General features: G+C 44.2%; 2 protein-coding genes across 2 annotated transcripts; both read right to left on the bottom strand.

The window, feature by feature from the left end:
- Positions 1–11783: 11783 nt before the first annotated feature.
- Positions 11784–14252, bottom strand: LOC105930864 (E3 ubiquitin-protein ligase TRIM21). The gene is made up of 2 exons (XM_036151736.1): positions 13984–14252; positions 11784–13601 (listed from the first exon to the last, which is right to left on the bottom strand). Exon 2 carries the CDS (start codon positions 13590–13592, stop codon positions 11958–11960), a length of 1635 nt encoding a protein of 544 aa, XP_036007629.1. The 5' UTR covers positions 13593–13601; positions 13984–14252; the 3' UTR covers positions 11784–11957.
- Positions 14253–22880: 8628 nt separating this feature from the next.
- Positions 22881–24552, bottom strand: LOC118567203 (nuclear factor 7, brain-like). The gene has a single exon (XM_036151723.1). It carries the CDS (start codon positions 24539–24541, stop codon positions 23153–23155), a length of 1389 nt encoding a protein of 462 aa, XP_036007616.1. The 5' UTR covers positions 24542–24552; the 3' UTR covers positions 22881–23152.
- Between the last annotated feature and the right edge of the window lie 344 nt (positions 24553–24896).

The raw sequence follows: 24896 nt of genomic DNA, 5'->3' as shown, positions 1-24896 counted from the left end.
GAACCTGCTTACTGGTACAAACCCCTGATTGTCTCCTTTCTGTTCGTACATTAGTTGTTTTCAGAACCTAGAATCATGATTTTAATCACCTGACTGGGTGAAAATCCACAAAGCCAAAAGGAATCTAAGGTTTTATTGAAATGGCCACATGATGGAGCGCTGTTGTCCCACACAGGGACTCCCCCAGTGTGTGGTGGCCGATAACGTTTTAAAGGGAGCGTCCCTGAATAACCTGCTGATTTCATGGACTGCTGCTGTGGAGACTGTCAATGCATGCCTGAAATGTTCGATGTTGAAACTGGATCAGACAAAAGATGAAAATAATGAAGTTGTCACAGCTCAGCTGATTCCACATGTCTGCTCTGAAATGTAATGTTCTTTTCTTTGGTTCCTGTTCCTTTGTTGTTGGTTCTCCTGATCCTTTCTGCAGAATGTGGTTTAGATTGGGTTCTTATTTTCCTGGAGAAGTTCTGGGAAACAGAAAAAGTTGAGTATATATATTTAAAAAAGGAAGCATGTGTGTTTTCTACTGTTTGTACTTGGTATTTTCCTGTTGCCCTTGCTGCTTCTGTGCCAATGTTGTGGGAGAGATTTACATTTGGCCACTCATGCAACTATTCTGTGGTGTTGTCTAAGAATGTATTAACATGAAATAAAACATTTGTTATTTTTCTTACATGTTTTCCTGGAACACGTGTCTTAAACCTCCTTCCCTGCAGCTTCGCCGTCTTTTGGCTGAACCTGAACATCCCGTCTGGCTTCTTTGGCCCAATCTGAGATTTCTATGGAGAACTGAGATTTATGAGCTGCTATCAAACCCAGAACGACTCCATTCCGGGTCCAGAGAGGCCCGTTTTTCACGGAGCACAATCAATAGCAGAAAATCTACAGCACTGATGAACCAACCTGGCTCAGGAAATGCTGGAAAGCCTCCCACACTCACAGACGTTGCTCCAGCACACCTGAGTTAACTGGCTAAAGGCTGAATTTACCTCTAAGCGTGCCTTCAAATCCTGCCATCCTGCTATTGGCTGGAACGTTTGATTCAGGTGTGCTGAAGCAGCAATGTAACTAAATCAGTCAGTCGATGCAGCAGGTTTTCTCAGCTCTGAACATTAGATCCAGCAGTCGGCAGCAACCCAAGAAATCCCTGAATGTGGTGAAGTCAAAGCAAATCAGTCCAGGAAGCTGTTCTGGAGAAAGAAAGGGAGACAAATATTAAACACATGAAGAAACCAGCAGAAATCTCTCTGGGTTTAGAAAGTGTTCCTGGTCAGAAGAATTGAGATAAAATGTAGCAGGACAAAACAGAAGCTTTAAAACTGACTGTCCTCATCCTGGAACCCCCCCCCCCCCCACCTAACGGTCTGGGACCTCTAACAAGGTTTCCCCCATGGTACCGTTGGGCTGGGGCCCGCCAGGCTGACGGTACTGTTCGTCACCGGACCCAGACCGGTTCCCCTGCAGATGCACACTTTAAATCAGGGACCGCCAACCTTTCCAAGCTCACCTTAATGTTACGCAGTATAAACCGTTTTAAATCTATCTAAACACAAGTATGATTAAAAAGGGAGAGCAACTGAATAAAATAGCATTTTAGATGCAGCTCCCTGGATTGTGTTATTTTTTGAACAAGTTGCCAGATATGGTTCCTGCAGGCACCGTGTTGGTTACCCCTGCTTTAAATAAACACCTTCTAAGGATGAAGGTGGACTTTTTAACACTTTAATCGACTCTAATTCACGTGGCAGAGGATGATTACAGGTTTCAGCGCTGAACTCCTTGCTGGTCACTCCACCAACTCCAGCAGCAAAACACAGATTCAAACACAGAAGTATTTCTCTCCTTCCTGACTTTCCCCACTCAGCGACACAACCGCTGAGAAGCTGACCCTGATAATTGGCAGCTCCATAGTCAGAAACGTGGCACTAGAGACACCAGGGACCATAGTTAAATGCCTGCCAGGGGCCAGAACGGGCGACATAGAATCTTACCTAAAACTGCTGGCTAAGGATAAGCGTAAATACAGTAAGATTGTTATTCACGCTGGCGGTAATGACACCCGGTCACGCCGATCGGAGGTCACTAAAGTTGGTGTTGCTTCGGTGTGTGAGTTTGCTAAAACAATGTGTGACTGGATCAATTCCATGAAATACTTCCACACCAGTAACGTCTGTGGGTCAGTGGAGCCCCATGAGACGTCGCTGTGGAGCTCCATGTTCACAATAATCGGTCAGACATGATCGTTCTTTATAGAGTAATATTGTAAAAAAAACAAACAGAAACAATTCCCTTAGCAATAAAATTCTGTTAGAAACTTTTGTGTCTATTTATCTAAGTCTGCCAGCAGCTAAATCCTCCTCAGGCTCTTTAATATCGGAGTCGGTCCACCACCGTCTGTTTAAATAATGAACATCTGAAATCTCACTGAGCATGCTCAGTACGCGCTCAGCAGACATAGTGGGAAACAAATCCTACGGCCCCACGCTCTGATCGTCCAATCAGAACGCTGGAAATGCAGACGTTGCGTTTACGTTCTGCTGGATAGAGTGAGACCATCTAGGCAGATTTATTTCAGTAGAAGGACAATGCAAAGTGCTTTACATGATTAAAATGTCAGAAAATAAAAACAGAATAAAAGCAAGTAAAAAAAACAGTTGGAGTAAAATAAAATAAGAAAATGGAAACTAAAAGCAAATATTAATCTAGTGTTGGTTGTCCTTGTTCGATCATTGAAGGATGGATGTGAATCTTTTCTGTTCAATAAATGAACAATAAAAATTTAATTACATTTAGCTTATATAAAATGGATTTTCTAGTGTGTTGGTTTATGCTAATTTATCAGTTTAATTGGCCATTGATCAAAGTCATGTTGTATGCATCATAAAAAGTTAGTTGCTGCTAATAGTTTTTGGGCCCACTTAACTTTTCACGCCACTGGTTTCTATCACCATTTCCTTCCTGGAGGATCGTTGAGCCTCGCTGAGTCAGCATTCTCTGTGTCAGGACCAGCTTCTGATGCTAAGCCTGGAGGAGGAACGTCTTTGCCAGGGAAAAATATTTCAGATATTAATTGGATTTTCAACATGCTTCAGCCAATGATGACCTTCAGAAAAAGCTATTTTCTGTCTGTCAAACTGTTTTTTTTTTCATTGAGAAACCAAATGAAAGAAATGGGAATAAGTTGTTTTTGGTGACAAAGAGTCTAAAGATGCAATTTAAAACCGACACCGATTAAAGGAGCGACGGCAGTTCAGGTTTTTCCTCTTGAATTAGTGAAAGCGGGGGAAGTTTTCCACTGAGTGGCTCACATGCTGCTGATTCAGAGACATCGATATGTAATCAGATGCTTGAACACACAGTTAGGAGGTCCGCTCTGTCTCACAGGCCAAAGCTGACAATAAAAAGCTTCCAGTGTGAATCAGTGCTGAGAAAGTGCTGATTCTGGCCTTTCACACTTTTTCTCCACCTCTGCATCTTATCTTTCATTTCCAACAGAAAAACGTGATGACAAATATTTCAGTATTTGAACATTTCATTTGAGATAAGCTTGACCCGCCGGCGAGGCAATTAAAAAAGGAGAATGGAGCCAGACGGTTTATCGTGACACCATCGAAGGCGCTTCAGAGCTGAAAGGCGACATCATCAGCAGGAACACAACGCAGCGACCGGACAATGAAAGCTGGGACTTATTGCTCTGCTCCCACTTATTTGGCTCCACAGCATCCGTCTTTCCACCTGATGAGGTCCTCGCTCCAATCTGCTGACAGATAGCAGGTGTCAATGGAAACTAATTTAAGGCGTCCTAGCAGAGGCAGGTATGAGCCCGGCCTCTGCTGCTGCCTCCACGTCTTTATTCTGACGGTGATCAACAGAGACAGGCTGAGTCCTCAGGCTCTGACATTTTGTCTTTGTTAACTTTTCAAATGAAAGTGTCCCTGAGGAGACGGATTCAGCAGCAGACAGGGGGACATTTGTGTGAAGGAGCTCAGTCATCCATTAAACGGCCCCCGGGATCTTCTCTGATGGATCTCTGGGTCTGGAGACCCCACCAAGTTCATCTAAACCAGCAGGAACCTCAGCTTCTGCTCATCAGCATGAACAGGTCTTCTGCTCTGTGGCGCCGCCCTGCTGGAGCTCTGAGGAACACAATCCAGACCTTCTGAGGCTTCCCACCGGCGTCATGATGAAGAGGGAGGAAGACCACCATTTAACAGCTTTCATGAATAACAATCTGAAAAGTGTGGCATGCATTTGTAATTCACAAAATAGCTGAAGCTCCGTCAGACTGGATGGAGAGAGGCTGGACCTGGGCTCACAGAAGTTCTGCAGCCATCACATGGAAGCGTGTGGTGAGAAGAACATGTCCACCAGCAGAAGGTTGACCTTCCTCTGCTGAACATCAGTCCATGCAGACAAAGCAGAGCTCCTGTGGGTCAGAGGTCCATCACTTCTTCATCTCCTGTCTCATCAGATTCACATCCTTCGTCCTCCTCGCTGTCCTCAGCCTAGTAGAAGAACATCACTGCTGACAGAACCTTCTCATGAAGACTGTTCCTCACCGATGAAAGCATCTGCTGAAGGTGCTGGTTGTCCATGTTCCTAACTTTGTCCAAGTTTATCATAGAAGGTCAATAGGGTTCCTCAGAAAGGACCAGGCTGTCAGATGGGTCTGTCCACATGAACTTCTCCTCCAGGAAGACTGATGTTTGGGATGCCTGGACCTGGTCTGGTGTCCAGGGTGTAAATATTTCACTCTTTGATTCTCGTGCTGCTCCTCACAGCCTGTCAGTGCTTCAGGTCCCATTTCACTGGGTTCTGGTTCTGAACGGTCCAGAACTTTCTGACTTCCTGCATTTTCACACACAGCGCTGGTTGGTGCTGCAGAGCAGCTTGATGATGGGAGGACATCTTCTCCTGTCCTCAATGCCTGAAGGATCTCCAGCTTGGAGGAAGTGAATCAGCAGAAGGAGATGAAGCTCCACAGATGAAGGGCGGCGCCTGCTGCTTCTTATAAATCCACACAGCCTCAGACCAGTAAAGGATTTATAAAGCGTTTTACAGCGGATGTAAACTGGAGGCCATCAAAGCAAACAGCGACAACAAACCAAAGGAAACAGGGAAGGCCTGAAGCATTATGGGAGAGGAGAGTCCTCCAGATCCAACATCAGAACCAGAGCCATAGAACGGAGAAACGCCTCTTTGATGAGTCTGAAGGCTCATCAGGCGTCCACAGTTTGATGTGATCTTCTCCATGAAGCAGACATGAAGAGGAGAACTGGGCCGAGCAGGAAGGAGGCCAGGCGAAACATTTCAGACATCCTCCTCCTCTCACATTCACTCTTTCTCCTTTCAATCAGCTTCAGTCACTTGCAGTTTCTCCCAACATCCCATATTAATAACACCTTCAGGACTCAGAACAAAGCCCACGTCACATTAAAGAGCCACACAGCCCAGCTTCAGTCCACGCTCTCTTTAATGTCAGGAGCATTAATATTGCCAGATGTTCCCTCAGTGCAACATCAAACCAGCCAGCGGCTCACATTCCCTGGAGAGGCCTTCAAACCTTCATAAAAACCTGCAGCACCTCCTCCTCCTCCTCCTGTTACCATGGCTACCGTCAGCGAGGCGCATCCTCATCCATCCAGCCTCCTCCTGCTGCTCACATCATCTGCCTCCAGCTTCCGGGGCCATACATCAACGTGGCGCGGCACAGCAAACCTCTTCAAGTTGCACAAACACTGTCAGCTCCCCGCAGCAACCTGCTGCTGACGGGGGGGGGGGGGGGGGGGGGGGGGGGGGCAGGGTGTCTCCTGATGTTCCTTCACCTCCAGCTGGTCCTGGAGAGCCTGCATGGAGACGTTCCTGACCACATAGATGTTCTGCAGCATCCTGAGCCCAGAGGACATGATCCAGCCTGAAGCTCCACTGAAGCTTCACACGCTGATGGTTTCATTCAGCTGCTGGCTGGATGCGGTCAGGACTCGGGTCGCTGCGCTCTCCTCCGGGTTGCTGCCTCTCACAGGACCCGTCGGTGCTGATGTGTCGGGTCAGAACTGCATTTCAAACACAGTGATACAGAGACTGACCCGAAGCTGCTGCTGTCCTGCTAACACGGCCTCAGAGGGAATCACAGCCAGGCTTCGCTGACTGGATGAGGGAGATTCCCGGTCCCAGCCGGAGCGGCACCAGAACCATTCAGGCTGGGATCAGAACCGAGAGTCTGGTTGGTTCAGAGGAAAGTTCAGAAACCAGCCCAGCTGACACGACACAGAAGACACCTTCCATGCATCATCTGAGTCCTTCAGGAGTCCACTGGGTCGGGTCAACATTCCCTCATCATCTCTAAATCTAGAACCAAAGCCCAGCAGCAATCGTCTAAAGTGACTTAAGGAAATAGTTTCCATGAGGAAAACTGTCCGGTCGGTTCCTTTGTCAGTTAGAAGAAAAATATCTGAAAAATCAAATCAGTTTCTCTTCCAGTGTTTTCTCATTCATTAATTTATTAATTAAATGCTTTTAAACCCAACAGGCTCCAAGGTTCTGGACAGCTGAAAAAATGAAATGTTCTAGGAAACTAGAACATTTCTGATGAAATTTAGCAGGGGCCTGCCTCGCATGGTGTGACCAGAGCCAGTTGGGTCGGTCGGGGTCAGCTTGTGTCAGGCTTGGGGGTAAACCCCTGTAGAACTTAAAATAATATACATTACTGTACCAGGTTCATGAAAATCACCCACAAGCATCCAAGTTTATCTAAAATACTATCTGGGGTTCACAAGGTTAAATCAAGGTGGATAAAGATATAAAAAAGAAATCAGGCAGATGAAACTAGTTAAAACACAGTTTGGCATAATAAATACTGATGGACAACAAGCTACTGAAACCGGGGGTTCTGCAGAGAGGAGATCCTGCACAGAGAATAGATTGGCCAATCAGAGCAGGGATCCAGTGACGAGGTAGCCTCTAGTTGTTCCTGTCTCATTCACTAAGGCCCGCCTCACCCAGTTCGTAGATTTGGCAGCAAAGGAAGAAAACAATTATCAGAGACAAAACTTGAAATATACACATATATATTTTTAATTACAATTGGAATTCCAAGGGGCGACACACATACAGCTTTATCCTAAAGCCCTATTTTAGTAAAGAACGGAGTCCACCCTCTCATGTCGGCTGCAGGCGTGTCTGAAGAACCCGCCCAGGAACGCACTTCTAATAGCCGCGGCCCTCACCGAGTACATGACTGAATCATGTCAGAGGGGCTGCATACACTCTCATCATATCTGCACTTGTCTTCTCACAAGCTAAACAGATCCACATTCCAGTTTTAATCATTTGATCAGGCCCTTCACAGCATACCAAGCATGTCCAAATCAGACTTTCCTAGTCTCAGCTGCGGGGTCAGGCACACTTCCATTTCTGCATGTCTTTGCTGCAAACTTGAAATCCTTGTACCTTTCAATAAGTAGGAGGTAGAAAAAGGAAATTCACAGGAAACTTTAAGAACATAAAGGGGAAGAAACGTTGTGAGTTTCAGCTGCATTTGTCAATCACAGCACCCACAGCGGCTGCAGGATTCTCCCATTTAATGTCTATGATGCAAAGTGGCCAAAATAATAGAGACACCTTTCTGCAAACTTCAGATCTTTAAGATTGTTGTTGAGGGCTGATTTTCACAAATATTATTCAGGAGGTTGTACTGAGTGGTTTATGAGTAATAAGACAGGGCAAAAAATGAAAGATTTACACCTCAGAACTTGGAGACATTTTGTCCAAACTGGCCCTGATGTTTTATGTCACTTTCTTTTTAAAGCAAACCTGGAAAAGCAAATCTCTCTAGAACTTTCCCAGGGCTACTTCCAGTTAGCAACATGCTAGCCCTTAGCTACTACGAGGGTTGTCTTCAGTATCTCCAGGAGATGGTACTCTGAGTTGGGTCCAAATCCTCCACTGGGAAGTGTTTCAAAAAGGGGAAAAAACCCAAAGGTCCTGAAAGGTCAGCAGTCAGATCGGCCTCCTTCAGCAATGCAGCCTCACCGAATAAACCCCACCTCTTTCCCAATGGCCACTGAAGAAAGGTACAAGCCCTTGTGACTCCACAGGGCAGGCAGTAGATGGATGATTAATCCCATATTAAACAGGTTTCCAGAGTTTCCTTTTTTCACCTCCGGAATATCGCCAAAATTAGAAACATTCTGTCCAGGAGTGATGCTGAAAAACTGGTCCATGCATTTGTTACTTCAAGGCTGGACTATTGTAATTCTTTACTATCAGGAAGTCCACAAAATGCAGTTCGAAGTCTTCAGCTGATCCAAAATGCTGCAGCAAGAGTTCTGATGAAAATCAACAAGAGGGATCATATTTCTCCAATTTTAGCTTCCCTTCATTGGCTTCCTGTTAAATCAAGAATAGAATTTAAAATTCTTCTTCTAACGTATAAAGCCCTTAATAATCAAGCTCCATCATATATCAGAGCTCTGATTACCCCGTATGTTCCTAACAGAGCACTTCGCTCTCAGACTGCAGGTCTGCTGGTGGTTCCTAGAGTCTCTAAAAGTAGAATGGGAGGCAGATCCTTTAGCTATCAGGCTCCTCTCCTGTGGAACCAACTCCCAGTTTTGGTCCGTGAGTCAGACACCCCGTCTACTTTTAAGACTAATCTTAAAACTTTCCTTTGTGACAAAGCTTCTAGTCAGAGTGGCTCATGTTACCCTGAGCTACCTCTATAGTTGTGCTGTGATAGGCTTAGGCTGCTGGAGGACATCAGGGTCTTATTTTGTCACTTTACTGATTTCTACTGTTCTCCAGTTTTGCGTTGTATTACATTGAAATGACTGTCGTCATTTCAGCTTTTAACTTTTTGCTCTCTCTCTTTTTCTTCATAGTAGGTACACCTGGTCTGGCGTTCTGTTAACTGTGACATCATCCAGAGAAGACGGCTCACCCGCTACTACCATCTAATGTAGAACAGATTACTGGATCAATGTGTGCTTCTGTGCTTTTTTGTCTCTCTTGTTGTGTCTCTGTTCTGTCTTCTGTAACCCCAGTCGGTCGAGGCAGATGACCGTTCATACTGAGCCCGGTTCTGCCGGAGGTTTTTTTTCCCGTTAATGGGTGTTTTTTCTTCCCACTGTCGCTTCATGCTTGCTCAGTATGAGGGATTGCAGCAAAGCCATGTACAATGCAGACGACTCTCCCTGTGGCTCTACACTTCCCCAGGAGTGAATGCTGCTTGTCGGGACTTTGATGCAATCAACTGGTTTCCTTATATAGGACATTTTTGACCAATCTGTATAATCTGACCCAATCTGTATAATATGATTGAACTTGACTTTGTAAAGTGCCTTGAGATGACATGTTTCATGAATTGGCGCTACATAAATAAAATTGAATTGAATTGCATTCTTTTTCCTGCCACCAAGGCGCTTAAAAACTTAAATTCTCCAATTTACTACAGTATGAACATCTGTCATTCTCAGGTTGTTGAATCACACTCAGCTCCCAGTTTAATTCATTCTGTGTCTTTATCTAAACTCCAGGTTTTCTAAAAGTCATTTTTTAGAAGAATAATGCTGAGATGGTCAGAAATATCCAGACTTGAACATTATTAAACACTAAAATTACAGCATCTCATCATGCATCCAATAAAACAATTAAACATGACAGACAAACTTCGGTGCAAATCATGTCCAAAGACATAATTCAGTTCATTTTATTTACAAAGCACCAATTTAAACTCATCATCTCAAGGATCTTTCCAAAGTCAATTCTATCAAATCATCCAGACTGATTGGTTCAAAGTTTTTCTATCTAAAGAAATCCAGCAAGTTTCATTGAGTCTTTGACTTGATGCAAGAATAATCCACAGAAACTTCCATCTGACCGCGATTTGGCATTAAGACCAAGATGTGGTGCTATAGTCTAAAAACTACAGTTTTTAATCTTCTCTCATCCTGAGGGCAGAACGTAAATTAACATGGCTGTATTTCACCTAAATCCAAGTTTTACTTTATCAAAGAGAAGCAAAAGTTTCAGAGAAGAAGAACGAGTTCCTGCTGGAGACTTTTCCAAGATCACCACTCCGCCAGCAGGAGCCTATTTAAAAGAAGCTGAATTTGGAAATCCAGGATTAGTTCTAAAACCAGGCTTGAACTTTTGTGATCAATGCGTCTCAACTTTATTTGTTCCACAAAGCTCAATCCAGGCTCAGGAAATGTGACTAAATCAAGCCAGGTGTAGTAATCTAGCTAAATGCACGTTCCTGGCTGTCTACAAAAGACCATGAGGTCGATCACAGATTCACTGATGCTACAATGGATGAGCTCCAATCAATAAACAAACAGGCAAAACATTTTAATGGAGGCTGATAAGGAACTGAAGCACAGAACTTCGTGGACTTTATTGACAACACCTTTGCTTCTTCACCAGCTATTCTAATTCCCTCAACACCAGCAATAGTCTATTAAAGGCCTTTTCTGTCAAACTCAGAACAACTCTTTAAAAACACAGCAGAACAATAATAATCCCCACATGGATAATAATAAAGTTAACAAATGTTAATAGATTTTAGGATTTTAGATTTACCAACATAATGTTAAAATTAGGGCTGGGCAAGTTAACACGTTAATTTCGCGTTAACTCATTAGACTATTAACGGCGATATTTTCTTTAACGCGCGTTAACGCATGTTGCTCACATGCTTTTATTTTGTGAAGGTCTGTTGCTGCGGTGTAGGGGTTTGAATCAGAACAGTAGGTGGCGATAATGCGCCAATAACCTCGCTGTCAGCCAAACCTCGGATTCAGAGTAAGAAAGGTGCTGGCCGGAAAAAAACAAACCCGACATGCGGAAGGCGGTGTTTCCCGCAGGAATTTGCTTAGGCGAGGCGGTGAGTTGGCGAACGGAACAAGTTTTGTGCGGAGCGGAGAAGTCGCTTCTCGTTTCAAAGTATCCATGTATTTTTGCCTGTTTTTCCCTGCCATTTACTATATGCACGCGAGAAAGCAACAACAAAAAAAACGCGTGTTAACGTCAAATAAACGCAAGCAACGCAAGCATATCGAGTTAGCAAGCATTTCAGTTTAAAGTTCTTCCAGCATGGAATATGACAGAAACAAGTTAGTTGTAACCACTGCCAAGTTAAACTTTGGTATTGAACATAAAATGGTAATGCTGCTCCCTGCTGTTACCTCAGAAATTGCCTGTTTTTAGTAGATTTTTTCCTCACAAAGAGAATTCCCTGTCAGTGGCAATAAGCTTTAATTTATTATTATTGCTATTTTTTGTTTTACATGTTTAAGTTGAGCTTTACACTAAATAAGTGTTACTGATAAGTGCTACAAATGTTACAACACTTTTGTTCATATGGCAGCAGAACATTAAAATAAAAGTGCTCTTTACACTACTTTTGAATTCATTCTTGGAGTTTGTAAATACAATGCGATTAATCAGGGCGATTAATCAGGCAAATTATGCGATTAATCGCGATTAAATATTTTAATATTAAATATATCGTTGCCCAGCCCTAGTTAAAATAATTATAGTACTTGACTGAATACCAATGTGGATCAGTGGTATTTTAATGCAGGCTGATGGAAAAAAACGAAACATTCAGATGAGAAAACATAATGGGTGACAAAACTCACTGGTTTCTGATCAGTTTGACCAATGACTGAACAGAGAACAGAGAAGGTACCAGGATAAACTAAACCTGTTAGCCTGGTGTGGAGCAGAATATATCGCCATGGTAACTGATGTGTCACTGCTTTTGTGAAAACGAGTCCAGAATTAATTCAGACAGAATATCTAAAAACTCCCGGCTTAATCGTCTATCTTAGTTTTGTGAAATAGACCTCCAGGCTTCCCTTAAAGAGTTACTTAGACTGGAGGTTCTTCACCCACATGTTCTTTGTTCATGGCGCTTCATCTGGTTCTGGTTCTGACTCTGGTTCTGATTTTGATTAAGATTCCTCAGAGTAACAATCAGCCTGAATAACAGGACAAATGATCAGAGGAGCAGAGTTTTCACCTCCATCATTATTACAGGGACTGAATAATGGGTAGAGCTTCTCAGTGAAGCAGCAGCCGGTAAAGGAGTAGATCAGAGCTGCAGCATCTACATCATAAAAGGAGACCAGACCCTCCTCATAATCCACAAACACCCCCACCTTCTCAGGACCAGGCTGGAGATGGAGACAGACTGGAGGTTCAGCACCAGCTTTGTACTCATTTCTGTTTCTCAGCACAACAGTCCAGATACCTTTCTGAGGACTTGCTGTGATTTTTCCCTTCCTGTTGATGGACTCTCTGGCCACTCCTAAAGTCCAGTCAGTTTTTCCTTTAACCTGAACCTCAAAGTAAAATCTGCCTGAAGAGAAACTCTGCTGTCCTAAAACACACGAACACTGAGAAAATCTCTCTGGGTTGTCTGGAAGCTTCTTCCCTACATCTCCATGTTTCACCTGTTTTCCATCATCAGACAGGATGAGTTTAGGTTGAGCTGTATCAGGATCCAGAGTCACATCCACTGCATACTGCTGGACCCTCTTCAGCTCCAACAGCTTCCTCATCTTCTTCAGCAGCTGAGCAGCAGCTCTCACCACAGTCCCCTCATATGATGGAGGATGAACTCTGATCTCTGTCCAGTTCTTGGTGGGTGGAGCAGCTTTCAGGGAGGAGAAGCTTTGGAGGAGGTGGAGGTGGTCTTCAGACTGTGAGAGCTGCTTCACCTCAGAGCTCCTCTTCATCAGCTCAGAGATTTCCTGCTCCAGATCTTTGATGAAGTCTTCAGCCTGTTTCTCTGCAGTTTTCTGTTTGTCTTGGATCTCCTTGATGAGCTCCTCCAGGCCTCTCTCAGCAGCCTCCTTCAGAGCAGTGAAGACCTGAACACCTTCTGCTTTCTCTCTGTCTGCAGCATCTTTACTGATCTTCACCGACTCTTTGATCTCCTGGATCTTCACTCGTCTGCTCTGGATCATCTTCTGAACTTCAGCCTCGGTCTTCTTCAGCTCTGCCTTCTTTCCTTCAGATTCTTCTCTCAGAGGAACAAACTCGTGGTTCTTGTGGTCTCGAACAGGACAGAGTAAGCAGACACATGTCTGGTCGGTCCTACAGAACAGCTCCAGAGGTTTATCGTGCTGCAGACACATCCTGTCCTCCAGGTTCTCCACAGGCTCCATCAGCTGATGTTTCTTCAGACGTGGAGTGGTCAGATGAGGCTCCAGGTGAGTCTGACAGTAGGAGAGCAGACACACCAGGCAGGACTTCAGGGCCTTCAGCTTGGTTCCTGTGCAGACGTCACAGGGAACTTCTCCTGGTTTAGCAGCCGAGTTGCTGCTGCTGGCTTTTTGCTGAGCTTCATGTCTGAACTGAGCAACCATCTCTCTGATGAAGGTGTTGACTCCCAGCTGAGGTCTAAAGGTGAAAAGCTCTTTGCACAGGGGACATATGTAGGGAACATTAACCTCCCAGTGCTGAGTGATGCAGGTTTGGCAGAAGTTGTGTCCACATGGTGTAGTGACTGGATCAGTGAACACATCCAGACAGATGGAGCACAGAAACTGATCCTCAGATCGCAGGTTGCTGCCAGAAGACATTTCTGAAGTCTGAGGACAGATCGTGAAAAACAAGTTAAAACAGTTTGTTCAGGACCTCCAGTGATGTCACAATAAGACTAATTATGATGATGCTGCTGTCTTTGAGTGTTTTGAAAGGCGTTTGAATCAAAATATATTATTAATTATTATCCTGTCTGGCATTATTAATTCAGCATGATAGTCTGTTTCTGTCATGTTTAAAGAAGAGAGTCTCTGAATGAGAGCAACTACGGAGGCACACAGTTTAGTTAAAGCGTTTTTTGACAATTTGTGGTTTGAACAGGAAACTGTGTCGGCTGGTTCGGGTTTTCCGGGCTCTGCTGGAGGAGATGGGGAAACTGATGAATAACAAGAAGGACTGCTGGGAATAGTGAAGAACATATGAACTCACTGAGGAGGCTTGGGTTTGGTCTTGGGAGGGTGGTGTCCAGAGGTCCAGGTTAAAGGTACAGGTCCGGGTGGTGCTCTCCTGTTGGTATGTTGGAGGGTGGACAGGCAGGTGAGCACAGGCAGGAGGGCTAAGCAGAGAAATGGTCCGAGGTCCTTCAAGGCTTCCCGGTTGGTTGGCTTGGAGTGTCTTATAGAAAAGTCCAGGGTTCTGTTGGCTTGGTGAGGTGTGTCTTAGGCTTGGATCCAGGGTACTAGGAGGAAGAAACAAGACTCACAGTTAGGTCTGGTTCACAAGGAGACAAAGGGGCAAGGCAAGGAGTTGGTCTGCACCACGCAGAAGCGCTAATGAACTGACACCCTCCTCCTGGTTCCAGCTCCTTATGAAAGGCTGTAATCAGCTCAGATGTGGTGCACCTGCCCATCACACCCTGCTGAGGAGAGAGAGGGAGGAAACCAGACCTGTACCTAGACCTAAAAGTATGACAGCACTTAAACGGACGCCCCCTGGCGGCCGTCCGGTCAAGGAGGCTTCAAAGGCAGTAATAAGAGCCGGATCTAAAATAAACAAACAAGAAACCCAGGAGCGGTCCCCGGGACCGTAACCCTCCCAATCCACAAGGTACTGATAACCACGACCACGTCGTCTGGAGGCCAGTATCCTGTGGACAGTGAAGGCTGGGTGGCCGTCCACAACCTGGGCAGATGGAGGGGGTCTGGCAGGTGGGCACAACTGCCTGGAGATGACAGGCTTAATCTGGGAGACATGGAAGGTGGGGTGAACACGGAGATGAGGAAGAAGTTTAAGACGGACTGCCGTGGGGCTGATGACGCAGTCAATCTTGAAAGGACTGAGGAACCTCTGGGTCAACTTTTTGGACATGGCCTTTAAAGGGAAATCCTTTGAAGAGAGCTATACCTCTTAGCCAGGGGTGTAGGTGCGTGCAGGGAGGCACTTGCGGTCCACAATCCTTTTGTCCCGATGGAGGTGCGTTCGACGGCTGTCCGTGTCTGGTCTCAGAACCTATGGCACAGATGGGAGGACGGAATCAGGGAAGGAAGTGGGTAGAAGAGATGGTTGATAACGTAGAGATACTTCGAACGGAGACAATCCAGTGGCACCGGAAACATGAGCGTTGTGGGAGTATTCCACCCAGCCCAGATGTTCACTCCAGGTATTGGGGTTGTGTGAACACAGACAGCGAAGGGTGTTCTCAAGTTCTTGATTGAACCGCTCGCACTGCCCGTTGGACTGGGGATGGAAACCAGATGAGAGGGAGGACTTGGCTCCTAAGCACTGACAGAAGTCGCGCCAGACCTGAAAAATTAACTGTTGGCTGCGGTTGGAAACAATCTCCGAGTGTCGGCCATGGAGATTGAACACATGATTGAACATTAACCGGGTGGTCTGATGTTCTGATGGGAGTCTGGGCAGGGCCACCAGGTGGTATGCTTTGGAGAATCGATCAATTATAGTGAGGATGACTGTCTTGCGGTTAGATGGAGGAAGACCAGTGACAAAATCCAGAGCTATGTGGGACCAGGGACAGCTGGGTCTGGGTAGGGGCTGGAGAAGGCCAGCAGGAGGTCTACTGGAGCCTTTGTTCTTGGTCCATACTAAGGAGGATGAGACTTCAGGTCTTCTTGGTGGAAGTGAGGGCTGTGAGAGGTGAAGCATGACACTGTAGTTTCTAATGAATACACAATAGAAGTTGGCAAACCCTGGGAAACGCTGAAGCTGTTTACGGGTCTTGGGAATGGCCCAGTTGATAACTGCTTCAACTTTTCCCAGGTCTTCATCTGTCCACCCCTAAAGATGAATCCGAGGAAGCTGATGGTCTCTTGGTGGAACTCGCATTTCTCCGCCTTTAAAAAGAGAGGGTTCTCCACAAGATGCTGAAGGACCATGCGGACGTGCTGCTGATGCTGTCTGGGGTTCTGAGAGAAAACAAGGATGTCATCAAGGTACACGAATACGAATTGGTTAATGAATTGGTTAATTGGTTAATCATCTCTTGATCAAGATGAGTTAGTAAATTACAGACCTATATCTAATCTTCTTTTCTTATCTAAAATTATTGAGAAAGTAGTTGCTAATCAACTTTGTGAACATTTACAAAGTAATGACCTACTTGAGGAGTTTCAGTCAGGCTTCAGAGCTCATCATAGCACTGAAACAGCTCTGGTGAAGGTCACTAATGATATTCTCATGGCCTCAGATAGTGGACTTGTGTCTATACTTGTCCTGTTAGATCTCAGTGCTGCGTTTGATACAGTTGATCACAATATTCTCCTACAAAGACTTGAGCATACTGTAGGGATTAAGGGGAAAGCATTAGGCTGGTTTAAATCTTATCTGTCGGACAGATTCCAGTTTGTTCATGTTAATAATAAATCTTCCTCAAACTCTAGGGTCACTTGTGGAGTACCACAGGGTTCAGTCCTTGGACCAATTCTATTTACTATATATATGCTTCCGATTGGCAAAATTATCAGACAGCATGGGATTAATTTCCACTGTTATGCTGATGACACTCAGCTATATTTATCCATAAACCTGATGAATCCAATCAGTTACTTCGACTGCAGTCATGTCTTGATGACATCAAAAGCTGGATGACTTTAAATTCCCTGCACTTAAATTCTGACAAGACAGAAGTTGTAATCTTTGGGCCGTAGTCTTCAAAAAATAAACTTCTTAACCAATCACTTAATCTGGATGGCATTAACTTGGCCACTGGTAATAAAGTAAAAAATCTTGATGTTATTTTTGACCAAGACATGTCATTTAAATCCCATATTAAACAGGTTTCCAGAGTTTCCTTTTTTCACCTCCGGAATATCGCCAAAATTAGAAACATTCTGTCCAGGAGTGATGCTGAAAAACTGGTCCATGCATTTGTTACTTCAAGGCTGGACTATTGTAATTCTTTACTATCAGGAAGTCCACAAAATGCAGTTCAAAGCCTTCAGCTGATCCAAAATGCTGCAGCAAGAGTTCTGATGAAAATCAACAAGAAGGATCATATTTCTCCTGTTTTAGCTTCCCTTCATTGGCTTCCTGTTAAATCAAGAATAGAATTTAAAATTCTCCTTCTAACGTATAAAGCCCTTAATAATCAAGCTCCATCATATATCAGAGCTCTGATTACCCCGTATGTTCCTAACAGAGCACTTCGCTCTCAGACTGCAGGTCTGCTGGTGGTTCCTAGAGTCTCTGCTATAGGCTTAGGCTGCTGGAGTATATCAGGATCTAATTTTCTCACTATATTGAGTTCTACTGTTCTTCAATTATGCATTGTGTGTTGTCATTTCAGCTTTTAACTTTTTGCTCTCTCTCTTTTTCTTCATAGTAGGTACACCTGGTCTGGCGTTCTGTTAACTGTGACATCATCCAGAGAAGACGGCTCACCCGCTACTACCATCTAATGTAGAACAGATTACTGGATCAATGTGAGCTTCTGTGCTTTTTTGTTTCTCTTGTTGTGTCTCTGTTCTGTCTTCTGTAACCCCAGTCGGTCGAGGCAGATGACCGTTCATACTGAGCCCGGTTCTGCCGGAGGTTTTCCTTCCCGTTAATGGGGAGTTTTTCTTCCCACTGTCGCTTCATGCTTGCTCAGTATGAGGGATTGCAGCAAAGCCATGTACAATGCAGATGACTCTCCCTGTGGCTTTACGCTTCCCCAGGAGTGAATGCTGCTTGTCGGGACTTTGATGCAATCAACTGGTTTCCTTATATAGGACATTTTTGACCAATCTGTATAATCTGACCCAATCTGTATAATATGATTGAACTCTACTTTGTAAAGTGCCTTGAGATGACTTGGCGCTATATAAATAAAATTGAATTGAATTGAATTGAAGTCTATGAGTATGTCGTTGATGAGAGCTTAGAAAACGGATAGGGCATTGGTTAGGCTGAATGGCATGATCAAGTACTCAAAGTGGCCGATACGGGTCTTGAACGCTGTCTTCCACTCATCCCCTTCTCGAGTCCGGACCAGGAGATAAGCGTTGCGGAGGTCCAGTTTAGTGAATATAGTGGCTCCCCGATCCGTATCAAAAGCTGATACCAGAAGGGGTAGGGAATACTTATTCCTTACTGTAATTAGGTTTAACCCATGGTAATCGATACAGGGACGTTTTATCTTTCTTCTCAACAAAGAAAAACCCTGCCCCGAGTGGTGAGGATGATGGCTGACTGATGCCTGCTTTCAAAGAATCGTTGATATATTTTTCAATAGAACCCAACACGGATACAAGCTGCACCGAAGTGGTACAGATGTTTTATAAGACGGGAATCCTGGTGAAAATAAATGAAAGGAATCAGCTAGAGGACGAACGGTAAGATGGACGATGGATTCAGAAGAGATCAGAAAAAAGTGATTCTCCCCTTCCCTCTCTGACAACAACACGTTGTTTAAAGGGCTTTCAGTTGATTAGGAGTATGGGATTTAGTCCGGAAGAAATTAGAGGGTCCTCTTACTATCTCAAGAACCCTGCTAGATGCTGGTAATATAGAAGTTGTTCCCTCAATGTGGGACAGTGGTTTTAAAAGGTGGAAATCTGAAGGACTGTGCACAATGAACCAGTCATTCCACAACCAGGAGAATAACTGGTTAATTATTAAGTAACACATATTTGCACGACTGCAGACTTGGTTCACACTCCCTTCAAAAGATCTGCTTCACTATCGTTAAATGAGGCTTTATGTTCAGACTCACAGAGAATGGGAAAAATTAAAGAAAGGCCCAACAAATACTGAACAATTGAAAAACATCTACCAACTAAAAATCACATTGCACACATCTCTATGAGGTTATAAGCAGATTTTTCATAAAAAAATAAACTTAAAACAAAAATGGGAAAAATGAGTTAAACATTATAACTGGAAGAATTGTAGTCAGGAGACCACTCCCATGTTTTCTAGGACTGTCCAGCTCTGTCTGAATATTGGAAAGACATACAGAAGAGATAGAGAATATGATTAGTATAATGACTCCACTGGTGTTCATACCGGCAGTTCTACCCCAACATGTTTCAAACAGGAATCAGAGGAATATACCACGTTTACTCCTACTGACTGGAAAGGAAAGTCTAACATTGAACTGCTGAACTCACCAGAGTTAGAGTCTGTTGCTGAGAAGAAAAAGATAAACTTAGTTGGTCTTCAGAAGGAAACAGGTTTCTGTCGACGGCAGCTCAGGCTTCACTCTGACAAACCCTTATTTTCATTTCTGGAAAGTGACGTTTAAACTCATGACGTCTTCACTGAATAACAGGAAATACAGGAATGACAGGTCTTTTCCTGAGACAAAAAATGAAAGATTTACACCTCAGAACTTAGAGACATTTTGTCCAACCTGGCCCTGATGTTTTATGTCACTTTCTTTTTAAAGCAAACCTGGAAAAGCAAATCTCTCTAGAACTTTCCCAGGGCTACTTCCAGTTAGCAACATGCTAGCCCTTAGCTACTACGAGGGTTGTCTTCAGTATCTCCAGGAGATGGTACTCTGAGTTGGGTCCAAATCCTCCACTGGGAAGTGTTTCAAAAAAGGGAAAAAAACCCAAAGGTCCTGAAAGGTCAGCAGTCAGATTGGCCTCCTTCAGCAATGCAGCCTCACCGAATCTGGGCCTGAAACTCAACATTTTAACAGATAGTGGTGTAGTGCCATTTCCTACAGGTTGGTGGCGCTATGGTACTTGGGTGGGTCGTTTCTAGGCCTCTACAGGTCCTGTAAGGGCCCAAGGCCGATGGCAGATCTAATGCTGCATTCACACCAAAATGCATTTTGGGCGTCCAGTGCCTGAAGTTCCACTCAGTGTGTAGAGCCGCAACGCTCTGACGGCAGATCTGCCAAAATATGGACAGATTCGTCTTTTCCCTCTCACTCAAGACCAGTTTGACAAGAGATGTAAAAGATATGAAGCTGTAAAGATAGTGTGTGCCTCCTTGCTTTGTGCCATAGGTGTACCTAAGAGTCTGTATTAATTATCAATTAATTATCTAATTTAGCGTCCCCTTTAGGGCATATTATCGTGTTTTATCATTTATCGTCTCTCTTGTTTCATTTCCCTCTTATTTCTATTTTATCATTTTATTTATTTTCTCTTAAAAGTAAGGAAACTGTTTCTCTGTATTTAAATCATTTAATAAATTAACAACTCACAGATCAGCCCATTTAGAGTCAGACTTGGCAGAAATTAGACTCCTGAACTAAAATCAGTTGTCAGCAGAGGTTTTAGAAAAAGAAAAAGATTCCTGCGAAGAGCAAATTCACCTTAATTGCAGTTTTCCTCTTCAAATCCAGTTCCCGTTCCTCGGATCCGGGTCACGGCACCAGATTATTGGCCCGCTTTCTTTAATCGAGAGCGATCAGTTCTCTGAATATTGCGGAAGGAGAAAGAAGGTTGAGATTAACAATATTTATTTCATATTAGGCCAATTAAAAGCAACAAATTAGGTCCACAATGTGAATAATACAGAGAATCAGTTTACCCCCAGTGCTAGACCACAGCTGAGCTGTCTTTAGGAAACAGATGGGAGTGTGGCACAGAACATCAGACTCCATCTCTTTTCATGCTCTAAGCTTCATCCTGTCAGGATATTTCCCTTTGTGTGTGTCAGCCTTATGTATATGTAACCAGACACAGCTTAGCATCTGCTTTCCTCAAAGGATCTGCACTACAGCTATGTGCACACAAAGCAAAGACAGAAACAGCAATTCTTCCTAAATCCTAAAGAAATACCAAATGTACAATCACGTGTCTTCACATAAGTACATGGTAGACATCATCTACAACAATTAGAAAAGACTGAAGAGGTTTGGCAGATAAGAGTAAGATTCAAAGCAAATTTAAAAATCAAAGCAGAAATGTGAGACAAAAAAATGACCAAAAACTTGTGGCCATAAGGAAAAGTTAGAAATGTGATTCACCGAGAGAGTCCGGCTCCTGACCTCTGATGACCTCTGGTGACCTCTGATGACCTCTGGTGACCTCTGGTGAGTTCCGTTGCTATGGTTACTCACTACCAGCTGCCGGAAGGCCGAGTTTTATAACGAGAACGGCGCCAAACAGCTGTTCGCTGTGGGAAAACTGTTAAAGATTTTGGAAAGATTTTCAAACCGTGGGCGACTGCCGTCCCTCGTCCTCAATCATGGGGATTGTTGAGGAAAATATCTTAGTTGTTTTATCAGGCAGTTGTAGAATAATAAAAGCAAGTCCTCAGGCCTTAAGACTGTGTCTCCCTTTAAGGCAAAGTAAAGATGCAGCTTGCAGGATGTGTTGAGTGCCGATTTATGGTTGGAGAGGTCATTTGGCTTAAACCCTGATAGGACAAGTTTTACTACTAAATCAAGCTTTACCAAGAAGAACAGCCTCTTTATTTGAGAACAGATAGCCTCCAAGTCTGGGACCACCCCTCCCAGGCTGAGCAGGAGGGGCAGTCAGTCTTTTAAAACAGAGTAGTGTAAAGCAGACAGAATCACTTGCATCACCATGGGACAGGAGGTAATATACTGAATACAGCGAAATGATATTGTACGTTTTGTGTCTCCTTTTGGAATTCCAAATGAATTAAATATGCATATTTTAAATGTTTGCCTCTGATCATTATTTCTTCTTTACTGCCAAATCTTAAACCGGGGTAAGACAGAGATAAGCAGGACCAGGCCATTATTAATACCCACAGGATTTTCATGGCAATACTTCATAAGATGTAAAGGATATGACAATATAAAAATGCTGTGCTCCTCCCTCCTTTCTGGCAACACACTGAACTTGCTTTAAAACTGGGTAATTCTGTGACTTTTGTGCGATCAGGACAAGACCTGCAGCAATTCTGAAGACGTTTTCTGAAAGTAGAAAGAAGAGACTACACACCGAGTGAAAATGGTGGCAGTGAGGGCAGTTTAAAAATATTCCCACTCTGTTTAACCGTGACTTCCTGACAACTGCACTCTAACTTTGGCATTTTCCCCAAACTTTGTGACACTTTAAGGAACATTTTAAAGAAACCATAGCAGGTATCAACATACTGTCTTCACTTTTGAAGAGAGGATGGATTTATCTGCAACCTGAAGGTTGAAGTGTCTTTCTAGGTGAATGTATGTTGACACAGTAAAGGCTCAGAAATAGTGGATTTTGATGATATCTTCCTCCCCTGACTTTTGGGGTGTGGTTTTTCACTAATTATGTCGACATGGTAACCAAGCGCCAATAAAAGTAATAGCACACCTCCTGAGCCGCATGTTTTGATGTCGATGGATTAATAATAAAGAGTCCAGTTTAGAGGTGGAGAGTAATAAGTGCCTCCATGCAGGCCCCAATAAAATACCAGTTTGATTATATAAGCTATAAAATCAGCATAAAGGCACAAGGGAAACCAGAACCAGCCTTAAGTTCTAAAAGACAAGTTTAGAGACAACATTTTAAACCATTTAAAGCTCCTGCAGAGCTCCCAGAAACGTGGAGAGGGTTCCAGAACCTCAGAGCTGCTGCTGAAGAAGTTCTGTCTCCCCTGGTCCCGACCTGAGTCCTGGGAACCACTGAGAGCTTCTGATTCTGGAGGATCCAGGAGTTCTACCGGGGATCTGTGGATGTAAAAGCTTGATGAGGTAAAGAGGAACCAGACCACCAAGACCTTTGGATTCTATTCAATTCAATTTTATTTATATAGCACCAATTCACAACACACGTCATCACACGTCAGAAAGTTTCCTCTCTAAGGAAACCCAGCAGGTTGCATCAAGTCTCTCCAAGCAGCATTCACTCCTCCTGAAAGAGCGTAGAGCCACAGTGGACAGTCGTCTGCATTGTTGATGGCTTTGCAGCAATCCCTCATACTGAGCATGCATGAAGCGACAGTGGAGAGGAAAACTCCCCTTTAACAGGGAGGAGAACCTCCAGCAGAACCAGAACCAGGCTCAGAGTGAATGCGGGCAGCTTTGTGGGGAACCAGCTGTAAATGGGTCCATCCCACTCAGCAGCAGTGGTCATCTCTGAGATCCTGGATCTGCATCTTGATTTCCAGACCAAGCCCAGTAGGTCCAGCCGCAGCTTGAAGAACCGCTGCTACTGTCCTCATGGTGTAACACAGAAAAGTGACAATAAATATGAAATAAATCCCCGAAATCCAATAAAACATGAATCAACATTTTTGAAACGTGACGTCAGATCTTTGACTGTGGATCTCCAGAGAACTTCACAGCTAAAATCTGCATTTGATTCTCAGTGTCAAAGTGAGGAAACATCTTGTCAGTGAAGGTGTGTGTGAAGGTGTGTATCTCTGTCTCAGTGTCCAGATCAGAGAAGGACAGCTTTCCTCTGTCCCAGTCCAGATTCACTCTGATCCTCTGGAGCTTCTTCTCCACTGGAAGATCTTTGAGAGGAACTCCTGGTGACCAGTGATAATATTTACCTCCACTTAAACAGATTTCCCATAAAGCAGAAGTTATATATCCTTTCCTCCCTCCAGAATCTGCAAACACCCCAAGTCTCCAAGCTCCACTGTCTCCAACATCAACATCCCAGCTGTGGTTCCCTGAGTTGAAGCCCTCAGAACTCAGAACCAAGCAGCAATTATCAAGTCTTTCTAAATTATCAGGAAGCTGCTGTTTCTCCACTTTAGTCAAACCGGTCAGATCTTCAGACAGGAGGAGGTATGGATGAGCAGTGTTTGGGTCCAGGATGAGAGGAGTGTAGGAGACCATGTTCTCCATGTTGCTCCAGATGTTGAAGGCCAGGTTGCCCAGATGTTTGGCCTGGTCTATCAGAGCTCCTGAGGGCAGCTGTGGATCCTCCAGCAGGGGGCAGCGCTGGACTCTTTCCACTGCAGCCTTGTAGTTGTGCAGGAATGAGACGTCTTCAGCTCTCAGCTCCTCCTCTGTGGCTCTGACTGTGTCTGAAAGAGCTGCTATCTCTCTGCTCAGAGCCTCCATCTTCTCCTTCATCATCCCACTCTTCTGCTCCTCTTCCTCCCTCAGTGCAGCCAGCCTGGCCTCCTCTTCCTCTGCTAGAAACTGATGAAGCTTCTTAAACTGCTCCTTAATCAGCCTCTCTGTGTGTCGGGCCTGGACCTTCATGTGTTCTGCTGTCTGATCAAACTCCTCTAGAACTTTCTTCCTGAGCTCCAGGTTCTTCTTTAAAGGTTCCAGAGTTTCCTGAAGGTTCTTCTTGTGATCCTCAGCAGCTTCATCCATGGGTCTGAATCTGTGCTCGGTGTGTTTCTCTGAATCTCTGCAGACGAGACACACTGGCTGCTGATGGTCCAGACAGAAGAGTTTGAGTTTCTCAGAGTGCAGACTGCAGAGATCCTCTGAAGCTCTCTGGTCTCTCTGCTGTAGGAAGGTCTCACACAGGTTCTTCAGAACCAGATTTAAATATGGTTCATCCTTTAAAGATCTTTCCCTACAAACTGGACACTCTTGTGCTGCTTTCTCTCTCCACCAGTTCTTCAGACACTCCTTACAGAAGCTGTGGCTACATGACAGAACAACCGGATCCTTAAAGACGTCCTTGCAGACCGGACAGCAGAGATCCTCCTCTGATCTGGAAGCCATTTAGTCTCTGAGTGAAGCTGCAAACAGAAGGTCCAGTCAGTCATGGTTCTCCTCCCTTTTCTACTGACCTGCTTATTATTTTGAGCTAAATTCATGTAATAATCTCACATTTGTATAAGTTTTGTACATCATCTCTAATTGCTAATTATTTGGGGGGGGGGGCACCTGGTACCACCACCACACACCTGGTGGTGAATCATCCCAACAGATGATGTGGCTGTTGTAGTTGTAACTCTTTCCTGGTCTTGGCTAATAAAAGACCCCCTGTATGTGTGTTGGTTATTAAATTACATATTAATTAGATATTGATATTTTAATATATATTCGCCTCTATCAGTCTGGCCCACAGCAGCTG

Source organism: Fundulus heteroclitus, chromosome 20 (assembly GCF_011125445.2).
Source record: "Fundulus heteroclitus isolate FHET01 chromosome 20, MU-UCD_Fhet_4.1, whole genome shotgun sequence".
Classification (NCBI taxonomy): domain Eukaryota; kingdom Metazoa; phylum Chordata; class Actinopteri; order Cyprinodontiformes; family Fundulidae; genus Fundulus; species Fundulus heteroclitus.
This window is presented reverse-complemented; position numbering and strand designations above follow the sequence as displayed.

Bases quoted from the DNA above. Each gene is read 5' to 3' on its own strand.
- LOC105930864 (XM_036151736.1), bottom strand. From the start codon at position 13,592: ATGTCTTCTGGCAGCAACCTGCGATCTGAGGATCAGTTTCTGTGCTCC.
- LOC118567203 (XM_036151723.1), bottom strand. From the start codon at position 24,541: ATGGCTTCCAGATCAGAGGAGGATCTCTGCTGTCCGGTCTGCAAGGAC.